The 23,019-nt window shown below is 42.2% G+C and overlaps 1 protein-coding gene across 3 annotated transcripts in view; it reads left to right on the top strand.

The window, feature by feature from the left end:
• The window catches only part of LOC124061963 (pleckstrin homology domain-containing family A member 7-like), a 119,333-nt gene continuing 96,314 nt past the window's right edge, over positions 1 to 23,019 (top strand). For all 3 annotated transcript variants that reach the window (XM_046394333.1, XM_046394334.1, XM_046394332.1), the window contains exons 1-3: positions 1 to 136; positions 270 to 346; positions 506 to 563. In XM_046394333.1, the coding sequence (XP_046250289.1) occupies positions 54 to 136; positions 270 to 346; positions 506 to 563 (218 nt within the window). In that variant the 5' untranslated portion in view covers positions 1 to 53. The remainder of the gene's footprint in view (positions 137 to 269; positions 347 to 505; positions 564 to 23,019) is intronic.

Here is a 23,019-nt window from a genome sequence, read left to right as displayed (position 1 = left end):
CCGGGAGACTCCATGGAGAGGGAATGAGATGAAATAGGACTTCAAACCGGATCATGGCGGCGCCTCTCGGGCGGGACACCTTACCTGAACACTGGTCTTACGGTGTCTGCAGGGACGGCAGGGTCTTCTTCATCAAGTGAGTGGGATCATTACGGCTTTGTCGCACCGTCTCTCCCGGTTTAACGGGAGTTGACGGGGTCTGCTGGTGTTTCCTCCCCGGTGGTGTAACAGGTGTTTTTCTGCTCTCTCTCCCTCCGTCTGCGCGGCAGCGATGAGTCGCGTACCACCACCTGGCTCCATCCCCGCTCCGGTGAACCTGTAAACTCCGGACACATGATCCGCTCAGGTAGCTAGCTTAAGTGAAGCTAGGTCTGTTTGACCCGGCTTCATTTTGCCCTCGTGTTTACTTTATCTTCGCTCTCAACTTCGGTGTGCGGTTTTTGGGCCCAGCCCGAGGAGCGGAACTTTGAGGTGTTACAGACAAGTCTGTTGTTTTTTGTTTCAGACCTACCTCAGGGTTGGGAGGAAGGTTTTACGAACGAAGGGGCGAGTTTCTTCATAAAGTAAGTGCCTCATGACTACCGTCGCTGTGTCTGTTGCTGCCACAGTCACCTGCGCATTACTCTAAGTTACCGTGCAGCTTAATATGGCTCCTGTCTGTAGCAGGACTGATTACCGCAGGGACTGGGGCTAACCTGCTGACCCTCTGATGACCCCGCAGCTTTCATTTGCTGCCTCGCATGAGCTGCAGGTGTCAGCTCTAAGTTTCACACGGTCCACCTCTTTGCATTCAGGCGGTGTTTTCCTGCATTGATCCGAACTGTTTGGGTCCTCTGTGAGCTTTCTGATTGTCTGTTTTTATGTGGCACCCACTTTGGTTTTTGGCTGTCTGCTTCGTCCAGTTATTTTCTCCATATTCCAGTATTACTTTGAAAGGTGTATTTAGACAGGACTTGTTTGTATACTCATTTGCAAATTTAGAAGGCAGAGCTGGACCTGTAATGTACTAGAAATCAGTATACTAGAAATTGATTAATATTTTACTGATATAAATATTAGTATGTTAACACTTAAGCAAATTCTGGTAGACAAACAAAGTGGATATGTTTCCAGATTATTCCTAATAATTCTGTCGCCATATATTTATGGCAAATTTTTGTTTCATATCTGACTACGTACAGTACATGCTGATACCGATGTGCCAGGCTCTGATAGTGTCTGCAGTACTTTAGAAATACTGAACTCAAAACAGTTTTTGCTCCACCAGATACGTTAAAAAGATGTTAAAATTATGTCACACCTTCTCTTAATTTGAATATTTTCCGTGTTTAAAATTCCATTGTGTAAAAACAGTTGTCAGAGTCACGTGATGGTCTAAAATCCTTTGTCTAAGAGTGTTCCTCACTCTGAAGGAGACTAATTGTGGTAATTGTTAAATTGCAGTTGTATCTTTGCCTGGAACAGTCAAATTTAAGATAAATAGATCTTGACAGTATCTACCTTTAACTATGCGTGACTGCGTAATTGCAAAATACAGTTCAGATCCTGCGAATCCCAGAAAAGCACTGCAAACAGCACTGTTACTGTTAGGTTGCATTAGCTGTATGGAGGTGTATATGCAGTATGAAGATCACCACAGAGTGCTTATGATGATGTGTGGCACGAATCTAAAATCATTTGTTTGCGATTGCTGAACTGCTTTCCTGCATTGTGGTCTGCTTCTCTTGGAGCTGTCACGCCGCCGTTCGTCTCTCTGCGATGACGTTTCCACGCATAAATACACAAGAAAGCTCCCGCTCTTTGACCTTGAAGTTTTGTGTGAGTGAGGAAGGTGACTAATCACCTCCATTGTGGCTGCTTTGGCAACCTGTCGACATCAGGGTGATGTCTTTTCGGGGCAGCAGTGGGTGGAGGTGTGAACTCGAGTCACGTGACGAACAGGAGGGAAGCGTGCGTTCAGCAGATGAGACGACTAAAAGACTCGTTTAGCACCTGAAAAACAAATCTTAGGACCTGGATTTGACTTGGAACTTATAGTCTTGACTTGAGTCGTGACTCTGGACCCAAAACAATGACAGTAAGAAACACAAGCGTCAGCGGTTTTTAAATGTTTTTGTTTGGATTGGTTCTATCAGGTGAGATCAGTTCAGTCGCGATTACATAATATGATATTAACACACATAAGTTATTATGCATAGTTCACTGACGTGTGCCTGAGCTCAGAGGAAACGCAAAGATCCTCTGAGGTGAATGTATTTCAGTGCGACACGCACAGTCGGGTGTGTGGGTTTGTTTGTAAGACCCCCCACTGTGCAACTGATCCTTGGACTGTTCAGTATTCATACATGGAAAGCACTTTTCCATTTTGGCAGTTAGATTTGTGGACTTACTCAGCTGTTCTGAGGTCCTGTAAACACCCTCAGTGGGATTTAGTGTTTTATCACCCGTCTGTGCTGCTGAGCTGACAAAGACTCAAGTGTCGTGGCAGATAACGGAGGGCGGAGGTCATTCATGTTGCTATTGGTGGTAATTGTTTCTGTACAAACAGTTTTGTTTTTTTTTCAAGTGAAAGCTGTTTTGAGTAAAAGCTATTGGAACTCTGGCTTCTTGCAAAACGTCTCGTTGTGTTAGACGCTAATTAAAATGCATCAGAATAAGTCCTGATGTGCTGCCATGTTCTGCAGTGATGTGTGACTCAGACTCAGAGAGTGTGTGTGTGTGTGTGTGTGTGTGTCTGTCTGTCTGTCTCTTTTTGCTGCCACTTGCTAAAAATAATCCTGAATGGACTCATTGAAAAAATACATGAAACTGGCAATTACTGTGTATTTAAAATTCTGGTTTAAGATTTTCTTTTTCAACGAAACCTTTAATTTATGCCACACTTTTCTCTTGTTTGCCCGGCAAGCTGTGGAGCATTTCTTTATTTTCCCAGAAATATGTTAATATTCAGCCTTGATGCCTGACAGGCAGTGCAGCCACCGGCAATACGCTTGTGACACAATCTTGGAAAACATCTGCTGTCATTTGACGGCGATTTAGCAGCCATGTTTTGGTGCTTCTGGTGTAGCCAGTGGGTATCCAGATAACAGTGAGACATGCGTTTATAGCAGGTATGACACAGTCAGGCCTACAGTGCTGTATGTCTAATATGCAAATAGCCTATTTAGGCCAGTCTTGCACCGTTTATTGGCCCACAGAATAATGATTAGACAGGAAATAAGCGTCCTTCTTCTTGACCTGATGGCTCTCGCTGCAGATGCTGACACACCTCTGAATGGAGTTAATGTGCGAGTGTGGTGGTAGGCTGGGAGTTAAATAAAATTCTGTGGCTAATGAAATGGCAGCTCACCTTTTTCAGCAGGACTAAACCCAAAATACCCCCAAACAGGGCCAGAGGCATTTTTATTTTTTACAGGTCTTATAACCTTATTCCAACCCTGGCAGTCGCCATCTTTCTCAGCTAGGACCAACCAAGATAGATCTGTGGTGGTACTCTACAGTACTACACCTCAGTACTGCATCCACGAAGCAGTGTAACGGAGAGCGGAGCGTCTGTGCTTTCATATCTTTGTAAATCAAGCTTCTTTTGTTTTAAACAAGGGCTGCAACCAAGGAATACTAATGAACATTGATACAGAATACTCTCGACTACAATCAGTTTATTGATTAACTGATCAATGGCCACAGCTCCATTTTGAACTGCTCCACAAACAAAACAAGCCGGGGTCTTCTTGGGCTCAGAGCACATTTGATGGCCATTTTTCACCACACTCATTTTATGCAGGAAGTATTGTGTAAAAGGTTAACCGATTAATTGAAAAAGTAATTGACAAGACACATTTTTCCGTTGCTTTAGAGGGACGTTTGTTTCTTGTCTGTCTCCCTCTCCAAACTTTTAATTGGCTTATGTTTGGTACTTCTTGAACAGAAATAACAAGGTGAAGTAATAACTACCTTGAAATCCAATATCCTCCTCACATTGGAGGGGGCGATTTATCTGGAGGCCGTGTTTATATAACAGCACCCCAGGCCTCCACCGCTGTCTGTTCTGGAGACTCTTCTGTCCACAAAATGTTTTTCATGTTTTTATTACTCGGAAAAGGAACAACATGGCTCCCTCTGTGTCTCCACATGTTTCACATTGTCTTCGGATGCTCACAGAGTTCTGTGAATCGGCTGCTTCAGAGAAACGAAGCCCAGTTTCATCCCTACGGCTTAAACGGGACAGAATCTGTCACCGATGTTGTGTTGTGCAGCGGACTGGAGGTGGTTTCTCAGATGCTTTTATAATTTTTAATGATACTCTGTGGTTTTGTAGTGAAACAATCCCACCAGATCCAATTCAGGGGCCCTTAGAGAAACATTTTCAACTTTAATATGAATATTTGTTGTTAAAAGTGATGCTTACCACTTGATGGAGTAAATCTCAATCTCAGCAGTTTCTTTCATCATTGAGTAATCTGGAAAACTCGTTTCCATTTGTCTTTTCACACTCACCTCTGGTTTAGTTGAAATAAATCCTCAGTTCGCCATCAAGTAAGATGTTAAAATATTCCATCTCCGCAGTTTTGATGTCTCTTATCCCTCTGTGGCTTCGTCTCTCTCCTGTCCCCTGTGTTTTTTTTTTTAACCTTGATTTCTGACTCTCTAATTACTTCCTCACCACTTTTAGTAGAAAGGCTAAAGCCTCTGAGATGGTCTGAATCATCGAATCATCAGCGTATCCTCAGGGAACTTAAAGCTAAATGTCGCTTGTGTTTTCAGTGAAATGATCAGAAGCTGGCGTCACAGAATGCCACATGAGTATTGTTTTGGAATCACAGTGTGAAGGTTTTGACAGATTGTCTTCCGTACACCTCCGTGATTCCCACAGCCGGTGATGAGCTCATCGTAGACGCAACAGCAGCATCAGGAGTCCGATTGTGTGTCTGCTTCTGGCTGTTTTCTTGTTGCTTCGTTCCTGTTTGTCTCTCAGCATTCGCACTCAGTCGTTCTTTGCCCGGGCTTGCTTTAATAATCCCCTGTTATGTCCCCCCACGGACAAGTGGGATGTAAGTATGAGTTTGCTTTGTTTGACGACTTCCACCTCCGCGTGATAAACGCATTCCTCTGTTCAGAAGTATTTCTCCGTGAACGGGTCATGTGTGTTTGTCTAAGAATGCTCTAACTCTCCAGCTATTTGCCTCAGTCTTGTGTTTGCTCATACCTGAGCACATGCAAACAGGCACGATTTGTCTCTTACGTCTGAGGGGCCTCCGGATGGGTCTTGTCCTGCAGCCATTCCCAGCAGGGGGCTCCTAGCGCTGGGAGGTGTGGAGCGGAGCTGATCACGTCCAAGGAGGGATAAATTCCTGCAGGAACGTCTGCATGACTGGCTTCACTGGAGGGGATTTAAGGCAGGAAGGCAGGCAGACTGGAGAGAGAGAGAGACAGACAGACAGAAAGACACACAGGAAGAGGAAGAGAGTCAACCTGAGTGTGAGAGATGTCACTGATGCCTGTTGGTGATAGAGGACAGCTGGTTCAGTCCTGTCATCCTCAGCTGCACTGGACCATTTCATTTACATTAGATCAGATTTCATTTAAAAAGTGCTCAGCATTCTTGGGTTTTCTGGCTTCTCAGGTACGAGGAAAGCCAGCAAAGTGAAGAAGGCTCTGGGAAATTGTTTTACAGACAAACAGTTCCAGTACATCGAAGTGTGTGTCATACACAGACATTACAAGTCTCTCAGCAACAGTGTCATCTCTTTCATGCACTGAGTCAACGTTTTGCTGCGTTGAGGAATGAATGAACTCGTTGAGTTTAAGCTGTGGAGGAAAAGATCATAGAAAGATCATAGAGCGAAAGACGTCATTCTTTTAGAATATGCAGTTGAGTCAAAAAAAAAATAAAAGTAAACTTAACACAAGGTCCTGGATTAGTCAGCCACATCTCTTGGTGCTCAGGAAGGCCATTCACATCTGATTCCAAAGGCCATGTTTGAACAGAGACAGGAGCTGTATGACCACCTGTTAGCACTTGACCAAAGTTCCACACTCACATCATGCGTTGACATCCGAGCAAACTCCATACCAATGAAGGTTGTGAGACATGGGTGAAAATCCCAGAAACAGCAAATTAATTTACTGAGAATGAAAATCTCTTTTACAGGAACATAAAAGACGGAGGTTACAAAACACACAACAGAATGAAATATATAAGAGCAGAAGAGCGGAATAAAGGATTAAAAAAGATTATGTAATATTGCTGAAATAGCAAAATATATCCTTTTCTGCCGGAATAAATAGCATTAAAACATCACTTTAACCAACTGATGTATATTGGCTTATTTTAAATTGAACCTTTGTTGATTTTTCACCAGCTTTCTATTGTGTTTGTTTGTGTGGAGAATATGCAAACGAACAATGTTTAACTGCCCTCCATGTTGCCAGAAGCACATTTTACTGTTATAATACAGGACAGTTTGTAACCAGCTGACGTCCTGTTCGAAAACTCAGGCTCACTAAACTTAAACCTGAATACTTGCAGAGGTGATGCTTTGGCTGGAAACGTAACATTGGCCGTGCAGTGATTTGAGCGCCGCATGATTGGCAGCGTAAGCACAATGATAGTATCACGAAGCAAAGTGACAAAGAGGCTTATCTCAAAGCAGCTTACGATAATGTCAGGAGTATGGCCGTGCAAGACTTAAACCCGTTACGCTCTGTGTTACTCTGACTGTAACTACCACAAGACCACTGCAGTCGTTTTTCTGCCCTGTAATGTTTTTAGAAATTACTTTATTAACCTGCAAAAAGGTTTGAAGCGCTTCTCTGTCAGCACCGAATAGCATATCATTAGTCTGGACGGATGATTCGAGATTTTAAAAAAAATACAGTAATGCTCACAGCAGGTTAACCTTGATTTAATATACCACCATACTTTTTTAGTGGTAAGTAATTCAAGGTAGAATGACTGTATCACAACCCTGACAAACAGCCATTAGAAAGAATTAGAAGATCATATCGGAAAATAGTCCCCGGAAAGGACACAGGCAAGGTACTAATGGCTATTTCCAAAATCTTCATTTGGCTGAGAGGTGTTTGGTCCCCAGCTGAACACAAGAGTGAAAAGATCTAAATATAGACACTATGTAGAGAGAAGGCCACGCTGCCTTCAAACGAATCCACCTTAAGGGCTGCTTTGCTCACACAGAAAGGACGAATTCATGCAAAAGGTTTCTGGGAAAGGCAGCTGTTTTTCCATCTAGGTGGAAAATCTTTGCGTACCTGCTAATGAAAGTGATGGATCATACTAAAAGCATAAGAACATAGGGTTGGTTTGTGCTCGCTGTCCAACGCTCTTTGTCCCCAGATGAAAAAGAGGCTTTGTATTGCAGTGGAGCCATGGCTAAACCAAAGAACCAACAGTTCCCTGGCAGACAAATAAAGGCTGGAAGAGAAAGCTTTGTCAACAATAGCTTTTCTGTTGTTTTCATTGGTTGGAGGTGCTAACCAGTTTCTCTGTTTGCTTTGAGAACAGCAGGAAAGTTAAAGATTATTTCTTGTAAATGTCAGCCCAAGGACAGTCTTTATATCCAGTGTTGTCTTCCATACTTAATGATGTTCCCTCCAGATATTTGCCGCAGACATCTGCCTCACGCACTTTGCCAACATATGCCAGGATAACATTTAGATTTTTAAACAGGCCTTCGCTTCTTTGAATGTGCATCAGTCGATCTAAGCTTATGAGAGTAAATTAGTAACATGCGTTGGTCATAGGTAAATCATCTCCCCATTCTACTATTCTACTCTGGCTTCATTTCACAAAGTTTAAGATTTGCTTGTTTGAAGTCCTGAAACAGAAGCAATGTTCCTTTAATGTTCCAATATTCCTTTTTTTTTGTTTTTTTTTTTTTTTGAAACCAATCAAATGTGACTTGATACCCCTGGGAGGTTTTAATTGTCACCTGCTGCATGGCTGAAATGTTAGGTATGCGTAATGGAGAACACATCAGAGAAATGCCAGCAGCTATTACAGCTTAGCGGTGGCTTGGCTCGATAAAACAGCCTCGCCTGACTTTGAATGGAATGCTGGCTCTTGAATGGAGTGAGCATTCAATGTTTGTTCACCTCAGAAGGGAACGTTGGAAGACAATGCCTGTTTCTTGCGGTGACTTTGTAAATAAGATAAGTACATTTCCATCAAATCTAGGATCCTTCCCAGGAGATAGCATCTGCTGAGGCAGCTTCTCCCTCACCTACCCTCATACACCTCATTTTCTCCTTTTCACACTCTTGTTCTCCACGCTCCGCCTCTCACACCTCTCGTCTCTCAGACTTACAGAGCTGATTTTGGTCTGTCAGGTTCCTTCCACTCTTCTTCTGCTGTTTTTGCGGTTTTGGCTGGACCTTCACCCACCAGCCTCTGCTCCGCACCTTCTCATGTATTTTTCTGTTTCTGTCCGAGAGGTTAAGAGAGTGTGAAACAGCTGGCGAGTCCTCCTTTGTTTGTATTGTGAGTTTGCTGTTGGTTATTAATATTGGTGTTCGGAGGGAGGAAAAAGCTGCAGAGGGATCATATTCTTGTCACTGCACTGGAAGTGAACATTTTAAAGTGTGGAGCTAAACAAGACAAAATTAGTTGATTCATTTTCCAGCTATCGACTTCTTACATAATTATCCAAAATTCAGAATCACTGATAATCTCATCAGATCCTACTGGATGGGCAGACACCACAGCCAAAAACAGTCGGGTCTTTTAAAACAAGTTCATGGAAAAAAGTCAGACTGAAAAGTTTTTGATCTGAAGAGTTTAAACAAGGGCCGCAAAAATGAATTTAAAGCTGTGAGCTGCAGGTGTCGGGTGGGGGGGCTGGTGTGTGTGTGTGTGTGTGTGTGTGTGTGTGTGTGGAGTGGAGTGGAGGTAAGAAGAGAGATCAGAGGAGTGAGTCAGTGTTTATGCCTGACTCACTGTAGTTGTATGGAAACCCTGCAGGGACTCAGCATCACCACTGGCTAATGATTTATCAACGGCTCTGTGTGTGTGTGTGTGTGTTTAAACACATTTTTCTTTCATTGTATCATCTCAGCTCTGGTCAAGGTCGTAAAAGACAAATTCCTTCAAATGAAAGGCTTCTTTTATTCTTCTCCCACTTACTGAAAGTAAACTTCAGAGCTGACAAGTCACATGCCTTCAGTTGATGCATCTCTTCAGTGGTTTCATCAAAGGTAAAACTTAAGTGCATTTCAAAGTTCAGTTAACGCACATTAAAATGGACCAGTTCCTGTTCGTTTCTTCCATTTCTTCACTGAGATATGTTTTTAACAAAAGAACCTTCTCCTCCTCCTCCCCCCCTTCCATCCCCAGCAGCAGCTGACTGATATATTACAGATGTTCCTAATGCAACTAATCTTAAAGTAAGAAAACAGTCAGAAAACAGTCAGAATTTAGCTTAGCTTAATCTATAATGTTAAAAATATTGTGTACATTATAGAAAACATTTGAAACAGTTCATAACTGTCAGCATTAGCATCTTATTGAGCTAAGAATTAATTTCACATCTGGCATTATGTGTACTCACTGATATAAAAGGGCAAATAATTAAAAAACAACAACAACCTTATGACAGCAAAGTAGCTTTGACATGCCTGCCTGGATTTTCTATCCAACCAGTGGTGCCACTTCTCCAAAAACTGATTTCTTCCCTGAACAAGTAGTCAATCTGGAAACAAGCGGATGATGTGATTATTTGTCCTGTGGTTTCTCCTCGTGTCCGGTCTGCACAGGGACAGCCATCGGCGGATACGCTGGGTCACAATGTGGCCTAGTGTTGTAGCTGGTGACAGCTGGTTTGATGAAAGCTTTCATCTTCAGTCTGATGTTTTAGCCGCCGTTGGCCATTTGAACCACCAGGATGCCAGACTGCTTCCTCACCTTCATCCACCTCACATACAGCCTGAAGGAGAAGGTGAAGAATTCAGATTTTCACTTCATAACCAGATCATAACCTTCACATTTATTATCCACAGTTGTTATTAATAGTTAATAATACTTTTTTTTTTTTCTTGTTGCTGATTCACTGCACTGCAGCGGAAATATTTTTGACCCAGTTCAACATTTTAGGGAATACGCTTACCTGTGTTCCTGCTGACAGTTACATGAGATGAAGATTGATACCCTGAGGGCTGTGCTGGTTTGATATTGAGTCTGAGAGCATGTTGGACCAGTATACACACTCAGATTCGCATCGAGGAGTGTTTGTCCTCCTCTCGGTGGCTGATAATTCATCTTTGCTCTCGTCCCCTTCAAACTGAGGCGTTATTTTTGGAGACAGTTCAACGTCTTGCCTGCCTCTGCCTCCTTGTCCCCTCATGCTGCTGGAGATACAAAGATTACTCTCTGAGGTCATTTTAGTACATCGCGTGTGTGTGTGTGTTTAATACCGTCTTTGAAGTTAGTCTGAAAATGGATGTGTTGAATATTTAACCTCGCCCCGGGGCTGCAGTATTAATCCAGAGACTCTCACAGAGGATCTGGGTACAACACAGATCTGTCAGGCTGATATTTGGTTTATCGTGATGCTCTGTGGGAATATGAAGGATCAGAAACACAGACAAAGCAGGGCGACAGACTGCGTGTGAAACTGCTGTGCGGTTGTGAGTTTGTTTATTTTGATGAACTCAGAGATGAACAGAGGAAGTGGTTTGGTACGAGACAAATAGCCATCCAAAAAAGCTAATCAGAAAATAATTAAGGGCCTCCCAGCCTCATCTGAGAGCTCTCGAATGCTTTATTGGAAACAAACACAACAGAATGACGCATGTGCACGTGAAAAGATTGAAAATGACGACTCCGCAAAGAAACATCCAGCACCGTGAAAGGGTTAGCGTTACAACAAATTAGTACTACTTTTCACTTTTACTTTTTAACAATGCAGTGTGACCATCATGAAGCAATATTTTTCTTATTCTGAGCCCACTTTGTCTTCTCACTTGTGACTGGTGTGTAACGTACAAGTAAAGTCTTTTGCTTTTTTTTATTTTTATCTTGTTTCTTTTTTTATTTATCACTCAGTCGACTTTTTTGCTTCTGCTTTTGACTCTTGGGTGAATATTCCAGTGTGGGATCAATGGTCTTATCTTATTCTATCACAGTATCACAAAATGTTAAACTTAAAAGTAAAGTGATTTCCATGACAAACTGAATGTTAAGCACATCACAGAAAACGATGCAGATTTGTGTGCACGATGTTTCTTTTGATAGAGTGGGAACAGCTGCAGCTGGTTTCCTGCACGCTAAGGGGTAACACAGTTATGCATTTTATTTCCCCTCGCTGCACTTCATCAACAAGTATTTTACATTTCAGACAACATTAACCATCCACTGCTTCCTGCATGCACAGTCTTAATCTTTCGTTTAAAATCGGAAAAGGACTCTGACAGTACAGTGTTCACAGTCTGCCTGTTTGGTCGCTTTTCCCTTCAAATCCTGATTCCCTTCAGCGTCATCTCTGACGCATTGATGATGAAGATGATGATGATAATGATTGACAGGACACGAAGATCAACAGTAGTCCATAAGACAGAGATGAGATATTAGCACATTGACATCGTCCCGTTAATGTTGCTAACATCAGAGTGAAGGTGCGACACCAATTTCACTCCCAGGAGAGGAAACTAATGTGAAAGGAAGTTAATTCTGTAGCCTCCAACAGGGCAGATATTTTGCTATTTTCATGGTGTTGTGTGGTGTTGCATGCTGGTAGTCACCAGAGGTGACAGAACATTTGCAGATGGAAGCAGCGATGAAACGAGCTGCCTGAGAAAATCAGGTCAGCAGAATGAGTGACCTCCTCTAAAGCTCCTCTTCGAACATACTGTACATTCACTGGAGAGCTTCTCCTCATTTTACTTGATTTTCATTTATTGATTGATTGATTATTTGATTTTTGTTTGAATTGCTTTTAAAGATCTGCTTGTTGTAAAGTTGTTTCCTTGTGCGAAGCACTTTGTAACGTGAGTTTGGAAAAGTGTTGTTATTTGTGTGAAAGCCTTTCCAAAGCAAGCATATAACTTTGTCTCTACAGAAGAAATAATAAGAATACAGCGTTGGTCTTTGGTGATCTTTGGTCAAATGATTTCTTTTGGGGTGCCCATCAGCCTCAGCGTTTGCCATTTTCTCTCTTTGTTCCTGTTACATGTTGCGTACTTTCGGCAAATGTCAGGCCTTTGAAAAGAATCTTTTGATTACCTGTATTTTATGATATCCGAGTTTTTTCTCCTTTCAGCCAAGTGCCCTTGGTATATTCAGTCTTACTTGGTGTGGCCTTGAGCAATTGTTGCACCTCCTCAACCCCTGAGCACCTCTCCAAGGAATTCGAATCACCATTGATTGCTCCATTTTATTCTGTTTTCTCTCCATCCTTTTTTTTTTCCTGGTTCAATATCTGGTTCTCAAAAGGGCAGTTGCGCAACACTTGTGAATACAAGTCACACTATGAGCGATGAGTGTGAGACTGGCTCACAGTTTCATGAAGGAAGTGTGGCAGTAAACAAATCAGCATGATTCGCAAACAAAGACATTGCTGAATCGAAAATCCTTATCAAGAAACGACACAGTGTAGAAAGTTTGGAAGAGCAGAAACGAGCGGTAAAGAGAAAGAACCGAATTCTGACATTTTATGTACGTCGCAGGATCTAAAACTGAGCAAAAAGAGGCTGTTTTTTTTTCCACATGTGTACCAGATCACAATATTCTCCATCAAAGACAATATAACTGCAACTGACTGTTGTCTGTGGAAGCTCGGCAGTGCAAAGTGCGGTCGGTCCATCTGTGTCCAACATTGAGCAAAGGAAGACAGACACAAAGGAGGGATTGAGGGGCACAGAAGCAAAAGACAAGTGAAAGAAACAACAAGATGGTTAATACAATGTTGTGGCTCTTAAAGCCTGGCTGGTCGTGGGAGACAGTAACTCTTGTGTCAGTGTAAGGAGGAGGGCGAGGCTGCCAGGGCCGAGCCACCAAACATTAGCAATGCGGCTTGGGGAGAGAGAGCGGTCATGTGAGGAGCCCTGGGGAGGTCGGAGACGGAGAGGACAGGAGAAGACGGGGTGACACTGGTTGGGACAGTGGAACGCCAAGGACTGAGATGAGCTCATGGAGATGTCAACTTCCACAGGTTCAAGACGTTCAACGATCTGCTGTGTGACAGGTGCAGGTTTTTAGAGGATACTTTGTAGAATTACATTCACAGGAGACTGAAGTCTGGACAAAAGGGAAGTTGAATCAAGTGGCCAGCAACTGCAAGTGAAGTTTTAGAGAGGTGAAGTCTCTAATAATCACCCAGCAAAGGGGTCCTTTGTTGTGAGAAGGATGGGTACCTGCTGCAGCCGTGACCCCGCACGGGAGGCCGGTCACGAGGTGGTTCTCGTCAAACGACATGCTGCCTGGCCAGTGACAGCCGGGGCGGTCGCTAACCTTGATAATCATGAGTTCTCCACGTGGGATCTGACGTGTGACACAAGGTAAGCCCTTCATGTTAACTGACCTCTGTGGACACGTAGTGTCACTTTGGTCCCTTTTTTGTTTCCTGGGGAAACACTTCAGTGCAGCACTTCGCCCTGTTGGTGCGTCATAAAACTAGCCATGTGTGGCATAGTTTGTCAGCTTTATGGGACTGAAACGGAACATAAACGACATAAATGTGGACACCCTGTTCAAGTTGTGGGTGTGTCTCGTAAGCCACCCCAGGAACTTTCCCTTCAGAGGGACTGTGTTTCCACCAAAGGAACCAGGGCCTTAATTAAGTTCAGAGATTATTATATTTACCCTCTTATAAGTCCGTGTTTGAAGTGTTTACTTTTTCCAAAAGTGCAGTAACTTTGTGGATGGGACTTGCAGCACTGAAGATTCCCGGGTTGGCTTGCAGCATTTTATTTCAGTCACCATTTTTAAAAATGTGTTCGTTACATGTACATTTTACTCTGACACGTCAACTTGAAGTGACAGAAGAAAACACATGACAGATTTACAAAGCGTCGTCATAAAAGCCTTCGCCTCTTCTTACGTCAGCTGGTCAGGCCTGATCTTTGCTGGTCTCAGCGGTGGAAAGGTGGACACTTAGTTTCATGACTAAAAGCTCAGGGGACTTTGGGTGGAAAGGTGGCTTTAGTGACTGATACGTGGCTCCAGATGTGCACATCTGAAACACACGCTGAGCATCAGTTGTGGCTGTGCTTGGCAGGGTGGGGTTTTTCCCACACACACACACACACACTCCCACACTGGTCTCCTCGTGCAGAACTGAGTGCATACATAAGATTAAGTCAGCTTGTTGAGAGCGCTGCGACAGCTTTACTGGCATGCTCAGCACTGTCCTCAGCCTCACTCGGCTGGTCAGACTACAAAGAAGGTGGATTGCCTCCTGCTGTGTAACACAGCAAGGCTGAGGAAACAGGGATGACCGGGGAGGACGTATTGTCCTAGAAATCAGTCTGTCACGACATTAATCCCCCACTGTCTTGCTGACACGATTGTGACTTGATTTCTAAATCCAGACAGAGCCTGACAACAGTTTGACACAAATCCAAGCAAAGTATCAGTTAAATTGTGCTCCCCTGTTTTCACTGCAAACTTTTTTGTTTAAAAATTGAAATAGATGCTCTTTTCTTTATAACAAAAGAAAAATATGTGGGCCAGATGGAATCGTAAAAATTGAAAATCCACAAGTGCCCCCAGAAACAATTTGAATTTCAAAACACCTTTGTGAGGATTTGCATCAGATCCAAGTATGATTGTTTTCCATTTAGAGAGCTGAACAGAGTAAATATGCAGGCTATGCTGAGAGGCTAAATATGCCAGCCGCCTTGATGACCCATCTTGAGTGTAAGGTTTATTTTTTCTTAATCAAACACGGTGCCTGGAAATGCAAGTGTGGTGCCGTGCAGCACAGCAGCAAGAAATGGTTTCATTTTTCCAGATACGAAAGGTGGATTCATGTAACTCCCCTATAAGAAAAACATGGTGTGCATGATGGATGGTGGTTTACTATTCAAAATCAGGTTTCAATTTACCAAATGACTAAACAAAAATCTGTCTGAATCCAACACATTTGTGGCTTAACATGTTTTTATGAATTCAATCATTTAGGTGTACAGAAAAGGAAAGTTGTTCTCCCTGTTGTCTCATGCTATGAACTGTTATCAGCTCTAACCAAAGGGTGGACAAAATTACAGGAACACCTAAATGCAGCATATTAATTTCACACCTCCAAACTGATGATGCAGACACAGAGTTACATTTTTACTTTCATGTTTTAGTTGTTGGTATTTTCTTCAAAAACCCATCATCATCTAATTAATTTATCTTTCTCACACAGTCAATAAAAATTGAACATAATAAACTTTGTTGTTACTGTAGGACTGTGTATTGGATTGTAAAATGACAAACCTCTGTGGGTATTTGAAATGTCAGTGAAAACCTGAAGTACAGAAACCTCTGGTGCTGAAGAATAGCACCGGCCAGCTGTTTCAAGAGTACTCAGTTATTGGCTTTATAATTGAGTGTTCTTAATAAAACACACAAACTCAGTTTGTATTGCAGGTGATCTGAATAATAGAGATGCACTGATCAGCTGGTCAGGGATCAGAATCGGCTGAATGTCAGCATTCTAGGCCCGGACTGGAGACTGACCGGTCAGTCTTGCATATCTCAGATTCCAAGCCGGTGTGTTTTTTCACAAATCTCGCAATTCGTAACACGTGTAAGGCCAAAGTAAACCGTGGTGGACTAACAGGAAAACGTTTGGAACAACAAACCTAATCTGACACTTAAAACGCCTTCACCGAGCTGAACGAGCCCAGTTTTAAGAAGTCAGCAAAGGCAAAGCAGCTAAAGCTAAAACTAGCCAGAGCTCAGACACAAGCCAGCAAAGATCGGCATGGGCCAGGAAAATTACAACGAGTGCCCCTCTAATAAGTAGGTCTTAAAGGAAACTGATGTACGTCCCCCCACCACCACCAGCACCTTCGTCCCTGCCACAGTTACTCTGTCAGTCTGTGGGAAAAACTGCATTGCAGATGTCACACAACAAGATGGTTTCGTGTTTGACACTGGAAGCACTTTGTTCTCTGTGCGTTTCTCTCTGCTCCAGCGGTGGGAGGAGCCCTCTGGAGGCATCTAATTCTGTCAGCCTGAATGTCTGTTATGGGTGTAGGGCTGTTGTTTTTCCCATCTGGAGATGTAGTCAATTATTCAGGAGGAGGATTTAGCCACTTAATGCTCTCTGGATGTGACAGTGTTGATGATTCTCGTAAAATCGAAACGGGGAGGGCTTTCATTTTGATTTCTCACATTCCCCAGCCCTCCGATGCCCTTTTGTGAAGCTTTCTGACTTACTCACGGTAATAGTATTGATTTAATCCTGGCAGGAATGGGAGGCGGTTGTCGCCAAGTCTCCTTGAATGGTTTAACCTGGTTGGATGTCAGATTTGTTTATGCGGTGTCTGAACAAAGTCGCCACTGTAGTCTGTCTTGTGTGGGTGCTGGTAAATTCCTGTGGAAGATCAGATTCACTGGCTCATGCTCCACTTTCTCAAAATGCAAATGTATTTATATAATGCACACAAAGCCAATTACACAATATTCATTCTGCATGAAAGATATTTGATTAAAAAAAATACAGCATGAGACTTTTGAGATGTAAATTACACTTACATCTGAGTTAAAAGTGATGGGAAAACAAGCTTCTGTTTAAGGAGCTACTTGTTTGTTTGTCGCAGTTCTGTGTTAGTAGTTGGTCGTAGTTAGTAGTCAGTTAGTAGTGGTCAGGCGGTTAAGCCGCAGTTTCGAGCCCCCCTATACACCCATCTGACCCAATCGTGCGCAGTGCTCAGCTGTCAATCATGATGTTTCACCCACTTTTTATAGCATCAAATAGCTGATTAAACTTAAACTTGGACATACATTAGTGTCATAAGAACAACCCAAAAAATAACAGAATACATCCTTGGGAAAAAGTTATTTGAGTTTTTCTTTTGGTCCATGTCCCCACTGCTAACATGGAGAGAGGAGGAGCGGTACTGCAGCCAGCCACCAGGGGGCGATCCAGATGGTTTGGCTTCACATTTGTCCATCTTGTCGTCCATCTTTTATACACAGTCTTTGCTTGATATGTTTTAAGACCATAGTTAAGAGCTAAATAAATTGTAATATTATGGTCAGGGACTGCAATGAGGCAAATAACAGACCACTAAAATATTACAAAAATAAAACAGAATAGTAACACAGAGTCTGCCACCTGTCAAGACTGAAAAACTCTGATTGTAATTAAATGAAAAACTGTATTTAATGTGGATTTGTTGTGTCTTAGCTCACTTTCTGGTGTGTGTGTCAGTGCTGATATCAATCCGATGTATCAGTTGGTGCATCCCTACCAGCTGTTCCAGTTAATAAGATGTCACTTTTGCAGAGCATCCAGTTCAGTGAGAGGAATCACACTCGTCTTGCCTCCCATCGACTCTGTTATTGTTTGAAGTGGCTATAAGAGATTAGATCTGGTTCCACTGTTACACCAAGATTTCATGCTGTTAGCCAACTTGCCCACAGACACTACTAGTCTAACAGACTGTTTTTAGTTTTGTGAGTTATTACCACACAACAGACATTAATAGGAAGATGGCAAAGGTAGACATTTTTGTCCCTTGTTAGCTGCTAAAAGTTTCTAAGAATGTTCTGGCAGATTAACAGATGAATATTTTACCTGTTTTATATTCGCAAAGCAGTCTGCACAGGAGGGTTTTAAGATTATTACGCTACTGAAAAGGAACGGTGGACTCATCTGGTGTTGTCTGCAACACCCAGACCATTCAATCCATGCATCTCATTCAAAATAGTCTGCCAAGCCACCGGGACACGTTCAGTCACACGTTTCTTTTCTCAGTGTTTTTTGCCTGACAGGCTGACTACTCATCGGCCAGCCTGTTTGGTATTCAGGTAGTGAATTGGCTGTTTGGTTGCCGCCAAGCACAGTGTGTTTGACTGAATCAGGTTAGCAGTAAAAAGCAGTCCATTAGTAAAAGGACTGCTTTTGTCCAGTCCCCTCGGGTATTGTCATGATAAACCACACACTGTGGCAGGAGGCAGTCAGATAAAAAATCTCTTGTTTTCTTCCCAGTTTTGTTTTGTGAATAGTTTTTACACCTTAGAATAAGAGAGATAATATGGTTTGAAGAGTTCTTTTATTATAGATCATACAGGCTGCAGCATGTAGGATGATACCAAAGCAGTAGTTCTTAGAATATGAGTAACCACTGAAATATATCGCATTGCATGTATGATCAGTCTAAACTATGAAATCAATGGTTATGCCTATGAAATGTCAAGAAATACTAAGAGGACAAGGTCACATATTTACATTTCAACAACATTTAGAGGAGTTACATGAATCCACCTTTCGTATCTGGAAACAACATTTCATGTTTTATGTGACAAACAGCTCTGAATGAACTGAGGGTGTAGTGCACATTACCAAAGCGGACTTGGATCTAAGGTTGTTTAGCTTCACTTCAGAGTCATGGTTTTTCCCATGTACAGTAAAGTAAAGTCTCCTTGTTTTGGAGGACATGGCATCTTCACGTGGCTGTCTTGCTGTTGAGTCCATACATAATGTGTCTGCCTAACTGGTTGTTACAGATGCAAATTGCAATCAGAAATGCAAATTGTTTATGCAGATGTTGTGTTTTGAGACCAAATGTTGATTTGTATTTCATTGCACAAAATGGCTTAAGCTGGTGCACATAAAATGCGTTCTCATTTAAATCTAAATTAAGGAAGAAGACAGAAAAAAGTATAATAAATAATGGATGGTAGACACAGAATTTATAAAAAGCTCTATCAGTTTTTTTTCTTGTTCTTCCTCAGTAAACGGAGACTGACATCTCCGTTCTCTGAGTGAAGACCTTGAGTTTTTGACTTAATGAAACTACCCTGTCTGTTATGGCCACTTCTTCAACATAAGTAGATGGCGAACTGGAAATAAAATAAAGAAACAAAAAGAAAGAAAAACTTCCCAGCGGCAGCAGCAGTGAGAAAATCATTTATGCAAAGAGACCTGAACTCTGAAGTATTGGCACTTTTTGCCACTTTTAAATCTTTTTTTGAAATGCATGTATTGTTAATGCATTAAACCTAAATAATTTTTAATTTTCTGAATAGATTCCAGATCATTTCTGATTGATAATGTTGTGCTATAACTCCAGTCAGTTTAAGGGCCGCCTGTTGCATGCAATGCTTATAAAGTAGGAGTTGGCAGTTATGTTTTGCTGCTCTCTCCTATCAGAGCAACCTTTGACCGGTGGCCAGTTTTACACATTGAAACTACACGTCTTCATGTGCTCTTCTGCTGACAGTTGGGAAGCAGTGAACTGAGACGTCTTCACTCAGAGGTTCTGCTCCTTCAGTTAACCTGTGATTTAAAGTTTACTGTGGACGTTCACTGTCTGATCACGTGACTTTTCCAAATGATCGGGAGGTGATGACAGAAAGATTAGCATGCGGAGAATTTCCTCATTTCACCTCAAAGCAAAAGGCTTTGTTAAGCCTTTAATGCCATGAAAAACACCCCTAACCTTTGTTCATGCTTAACTCTCACTCTTACAGTTGTGTAATTTTGAATGCCTCATTACAACAGCCACCAACTGAAAACAGGCTCATTACGGCACAAATGAGACCACTTAACTGATGATAGGCGCATTTTAATCAGCAGAAACCAAAGGCAAAGACGCATTCAAAGTGAAGCTCTGATTTGTCAACGTGAGAGTGAACATTTTTTTTACTTTTAGAGCTATTTGTTAATGTTCTGTTTGCTTGACTTAGTTCTCTCTCTGCCACTTTGTGTTTTCGTCCAAGTCGTCATTGATGGGACCCTTATATATCGGATCTATATCGGACTGCCTGCGACCTCCTCAGTGACTCGTACTTCAACTGAAACAGTAACGTATAACCTTGAATTTCCTTTGATGTCGCGACCGCCGATGATGGACTGACAGTGAGCTCTTCTCCTCTTTCCTGGCAGTAACTGTTGGGCCATTCACTGTCAAGGCCCTTTGAAGGCTAACTGAAAGGGGTCACTTTTGGGTGGGGAGGTTGAGCTGCTTCATTCGTCAGTCACGGGGAAGCAGCAAGGGGCTGGACATTGCCATTTCAAACAGAACCCAAGTGAATCCAGTTCAGAAACCAGAATAAAGCCGATGCATATGGTGTAATATACCTCATTGTATTAGAAGCAAATGTACTGTAATAGATAGCAATTTATATCAATTTGAAGCGCTCTTATCTAGAGCAGATCAAATACGCTGTAGGGCAGGATTTTCAAATACTGCTGCAGAGTCGGTAAGCATTGTGAGAGAGATAATGCATCTTCATTTTTTTGTTTTCTCTCCATTGGCCTACTGAGACAGTATTTATTATGCAGTCATTGGTAGAAGCAGCCTGCCTCCTATTAAAGATGATTTTTCATATTCCAGTTATTAGCTGACACTTGTGCGCAGTGCACCAAAGAATAGTGTAATAAAAAACGGTGAACTTCAGTTTAATTTAAGTAATATCAATGAAATTACAGGACAGTGGTTGCAAATGATCAAGCTCAATTGTGCATTCAGTATGAGCTGGAATTATGACCAGAAGTGTTGGTAAAATTATTTTTAGAAACATATGCTATGAAAGAGAAAGTGGTTGAAGGGATTCTTCTTCCTTCAAGATAAGATCATATTAGAGGAGCGAAATGAAAGAAGGAAAACGATTTGGGAAGCAGAAGGTGATGTGAGACATTTGAGGAGATGAGGTTGAACAGTGATGGAAGACAGAAACTGACTCTGATGCTAGCAGAGCCACAGGGTTTTAGATATACGAGTCCATGCACGGATACTGTCCAACAGGGACGGTGTTTCCTCTGTACCTTTACAGGTGTGGTGGGTCGCTAAGCCAGTGGGAAACCCTGCCAGGCCAAAAGTAACGCCAAATATCTCTTCATTCCTATTCCTCTACTCATAGTGTTGCAACAGGCGCTGACGATGTCAACAAAAACAGCACAATAACTCTTTTCTCTCTCTCTGTGTAGTTCCTGATTATGCACTATATAGCTGATGTTAAGTGCGTGTATTGCACTGATGGACAGACACTGAGCCCAAATGCCTCAAGTCCAAGCTGGACTAGCACAGCTCTCATCCTGGATCTCTTAGCTCTCCTCCCAGAGTGGTCTGGGAGGACCACATTCTATAGTATGTGGTTACTATTTTCTCTTTAATTGCTAACATTTTTCAGGTTGTTTGGTTTCCAGATACATTTGACACCAGGTTTAACATTGTTGGCGTATCAACAGACTGAGCTGCAGGAGGTTTGGCCTTCAGGGAGCTGATGGTGAGTCTCGCTGGTGCCCGCTTAGTCAACCTGTCATTTCAGACTCAGACCAGTCAGTCAAGCTCTGGGTCTGACAGGCAGTTTTCAGAGCATGAAGAAGAAGGCTTTTGTCTGAGTGAGCTTGTAAAGACACATTAACTATATCTTTTTTTTGCTGTGTTAAGTTTCACAGTGAAATGGAAACTTTTTATTTTTTTGTGTGGGGAAAAGTGAAATCCTCTGGTCTGTCTGTGTTTCTGAAAGAACTGTAAGAACCTGAGCCTCTCTGTGAAGGAGAATGAGCTTATGTGCTTTGATTTACAAAAGAGGAGAGTCATGCTGCTTCTTTGTGGAGGCTGTGAGATTCTTGGTGCATGAACACAGATGCTTTTTTTTTATTATTATGCGTGTTGGACTGGATGAATACGATCCGCGTTAGCCTAAGGTTGGTGCCAGCAGCTGATCTCATTATGATTGTCCATACCTTTTCACACATACATGCCTATATTTGCAAAGTTAGCGATATGATTGTCCTTTGTGTCTATTTACATAACCCACACGTTGATACGCTGCTGTTTATTTTCTATTTCTCATCTTGTATCTCATTACTATTTACCGCTGTGACAGTTCAATTTTCTTAACAGGATCATTACAGCTTCATTCCGTCTTTGTGATTGTGCACGGCGTCCTTGCATACCAACAGGACTTTTCACTGTGTGTGTGTGTGTGTGAGAGAGAGCAAATTTCCTTTATTCACTTCTGCAGGTCGTAAATAATATTGTAACATAGACAATATAGAGACAATGGCCCTTAAGAAGACTGAATAACTAAGCTGCGTTCTGTAGAGGAACAAGAAATGTTTGGATTTATTCTGCAATGTGAAAGATTAAAATGTTCAAATTGCAAGTGTGTTGATTTTAGTCATCACTTACATTATTAACAGTGTTTTAACAAGCTGGTGAAAGTTGTAGAGTAGGCAGTTGAAGGTTTTTGCCTGTTGAAGTTATTTCCAACGTTGGCAAGTTAGGTTGAGTGTAGCCAAATTGATCAAATGAGTCTGTCAAAGTAAAAAACTGAAAATCCTGGTTGCGTGAGGGATAAGGTGGCGACGAGGTGTCCATTTCCTCTTGATTGCAAAGACGTGTCCCTCGGCGCTTGTGAATCTCTGTTTTACTCCTGTTGTTCAGCACCAAAGCAAGCCTTTAATCAGATGCATGTAGACAATCAAATCCGGTCACCCCAGATCTTTTGAAGAAAGTGTCTTTGCCTCCGTCTTAACTCTGGATCTCATCCAGAATACAAAAGATTCCTTCTAATTGTGGTGTCGTGTCGCAGCCGGTGAGATGGAGAGACGTGAGGCCTCACGGAATGATGAAAGGGAGCTCAAAGAAGTATTAATAGTAGGATTGTGTGTGTGTGTGTGATTGAAGACTGAAGAATCTGGATCAAGAGATCCCCTGGGGATATTGACACACACACACACACACACACACACACACACACACACACACACACACTCTCTCTCACACACAAACACAAGAATCCACAAAAGTTATTGCGTCATTCAAACCAGCAAAGCTTTTCCCAAGAGAGCTGAGCACATTATGTTCGACACATGTAACCCCCTCATCTTCGTGCCCATG

The sequence above is a fragment of the Scatophagus argus genome, chromosome 7 (assembly GCF_020382885.2).
Source record: "Scatophagus argus isolate fScaArg1 chromosome 7, fScaArg1.pri, whole genome shotgun sequence".
NCBI lineage: Eukaryota > Metazoa > Chordata > Actinopteri > Scatophagidae > Scatophagus > Scatophagus argus.
The sequence above is the reverse complement of the archived record's forward strand: the minus strand, read 5'-3'. Positions and strand labels throughout refer to the sequence as shown.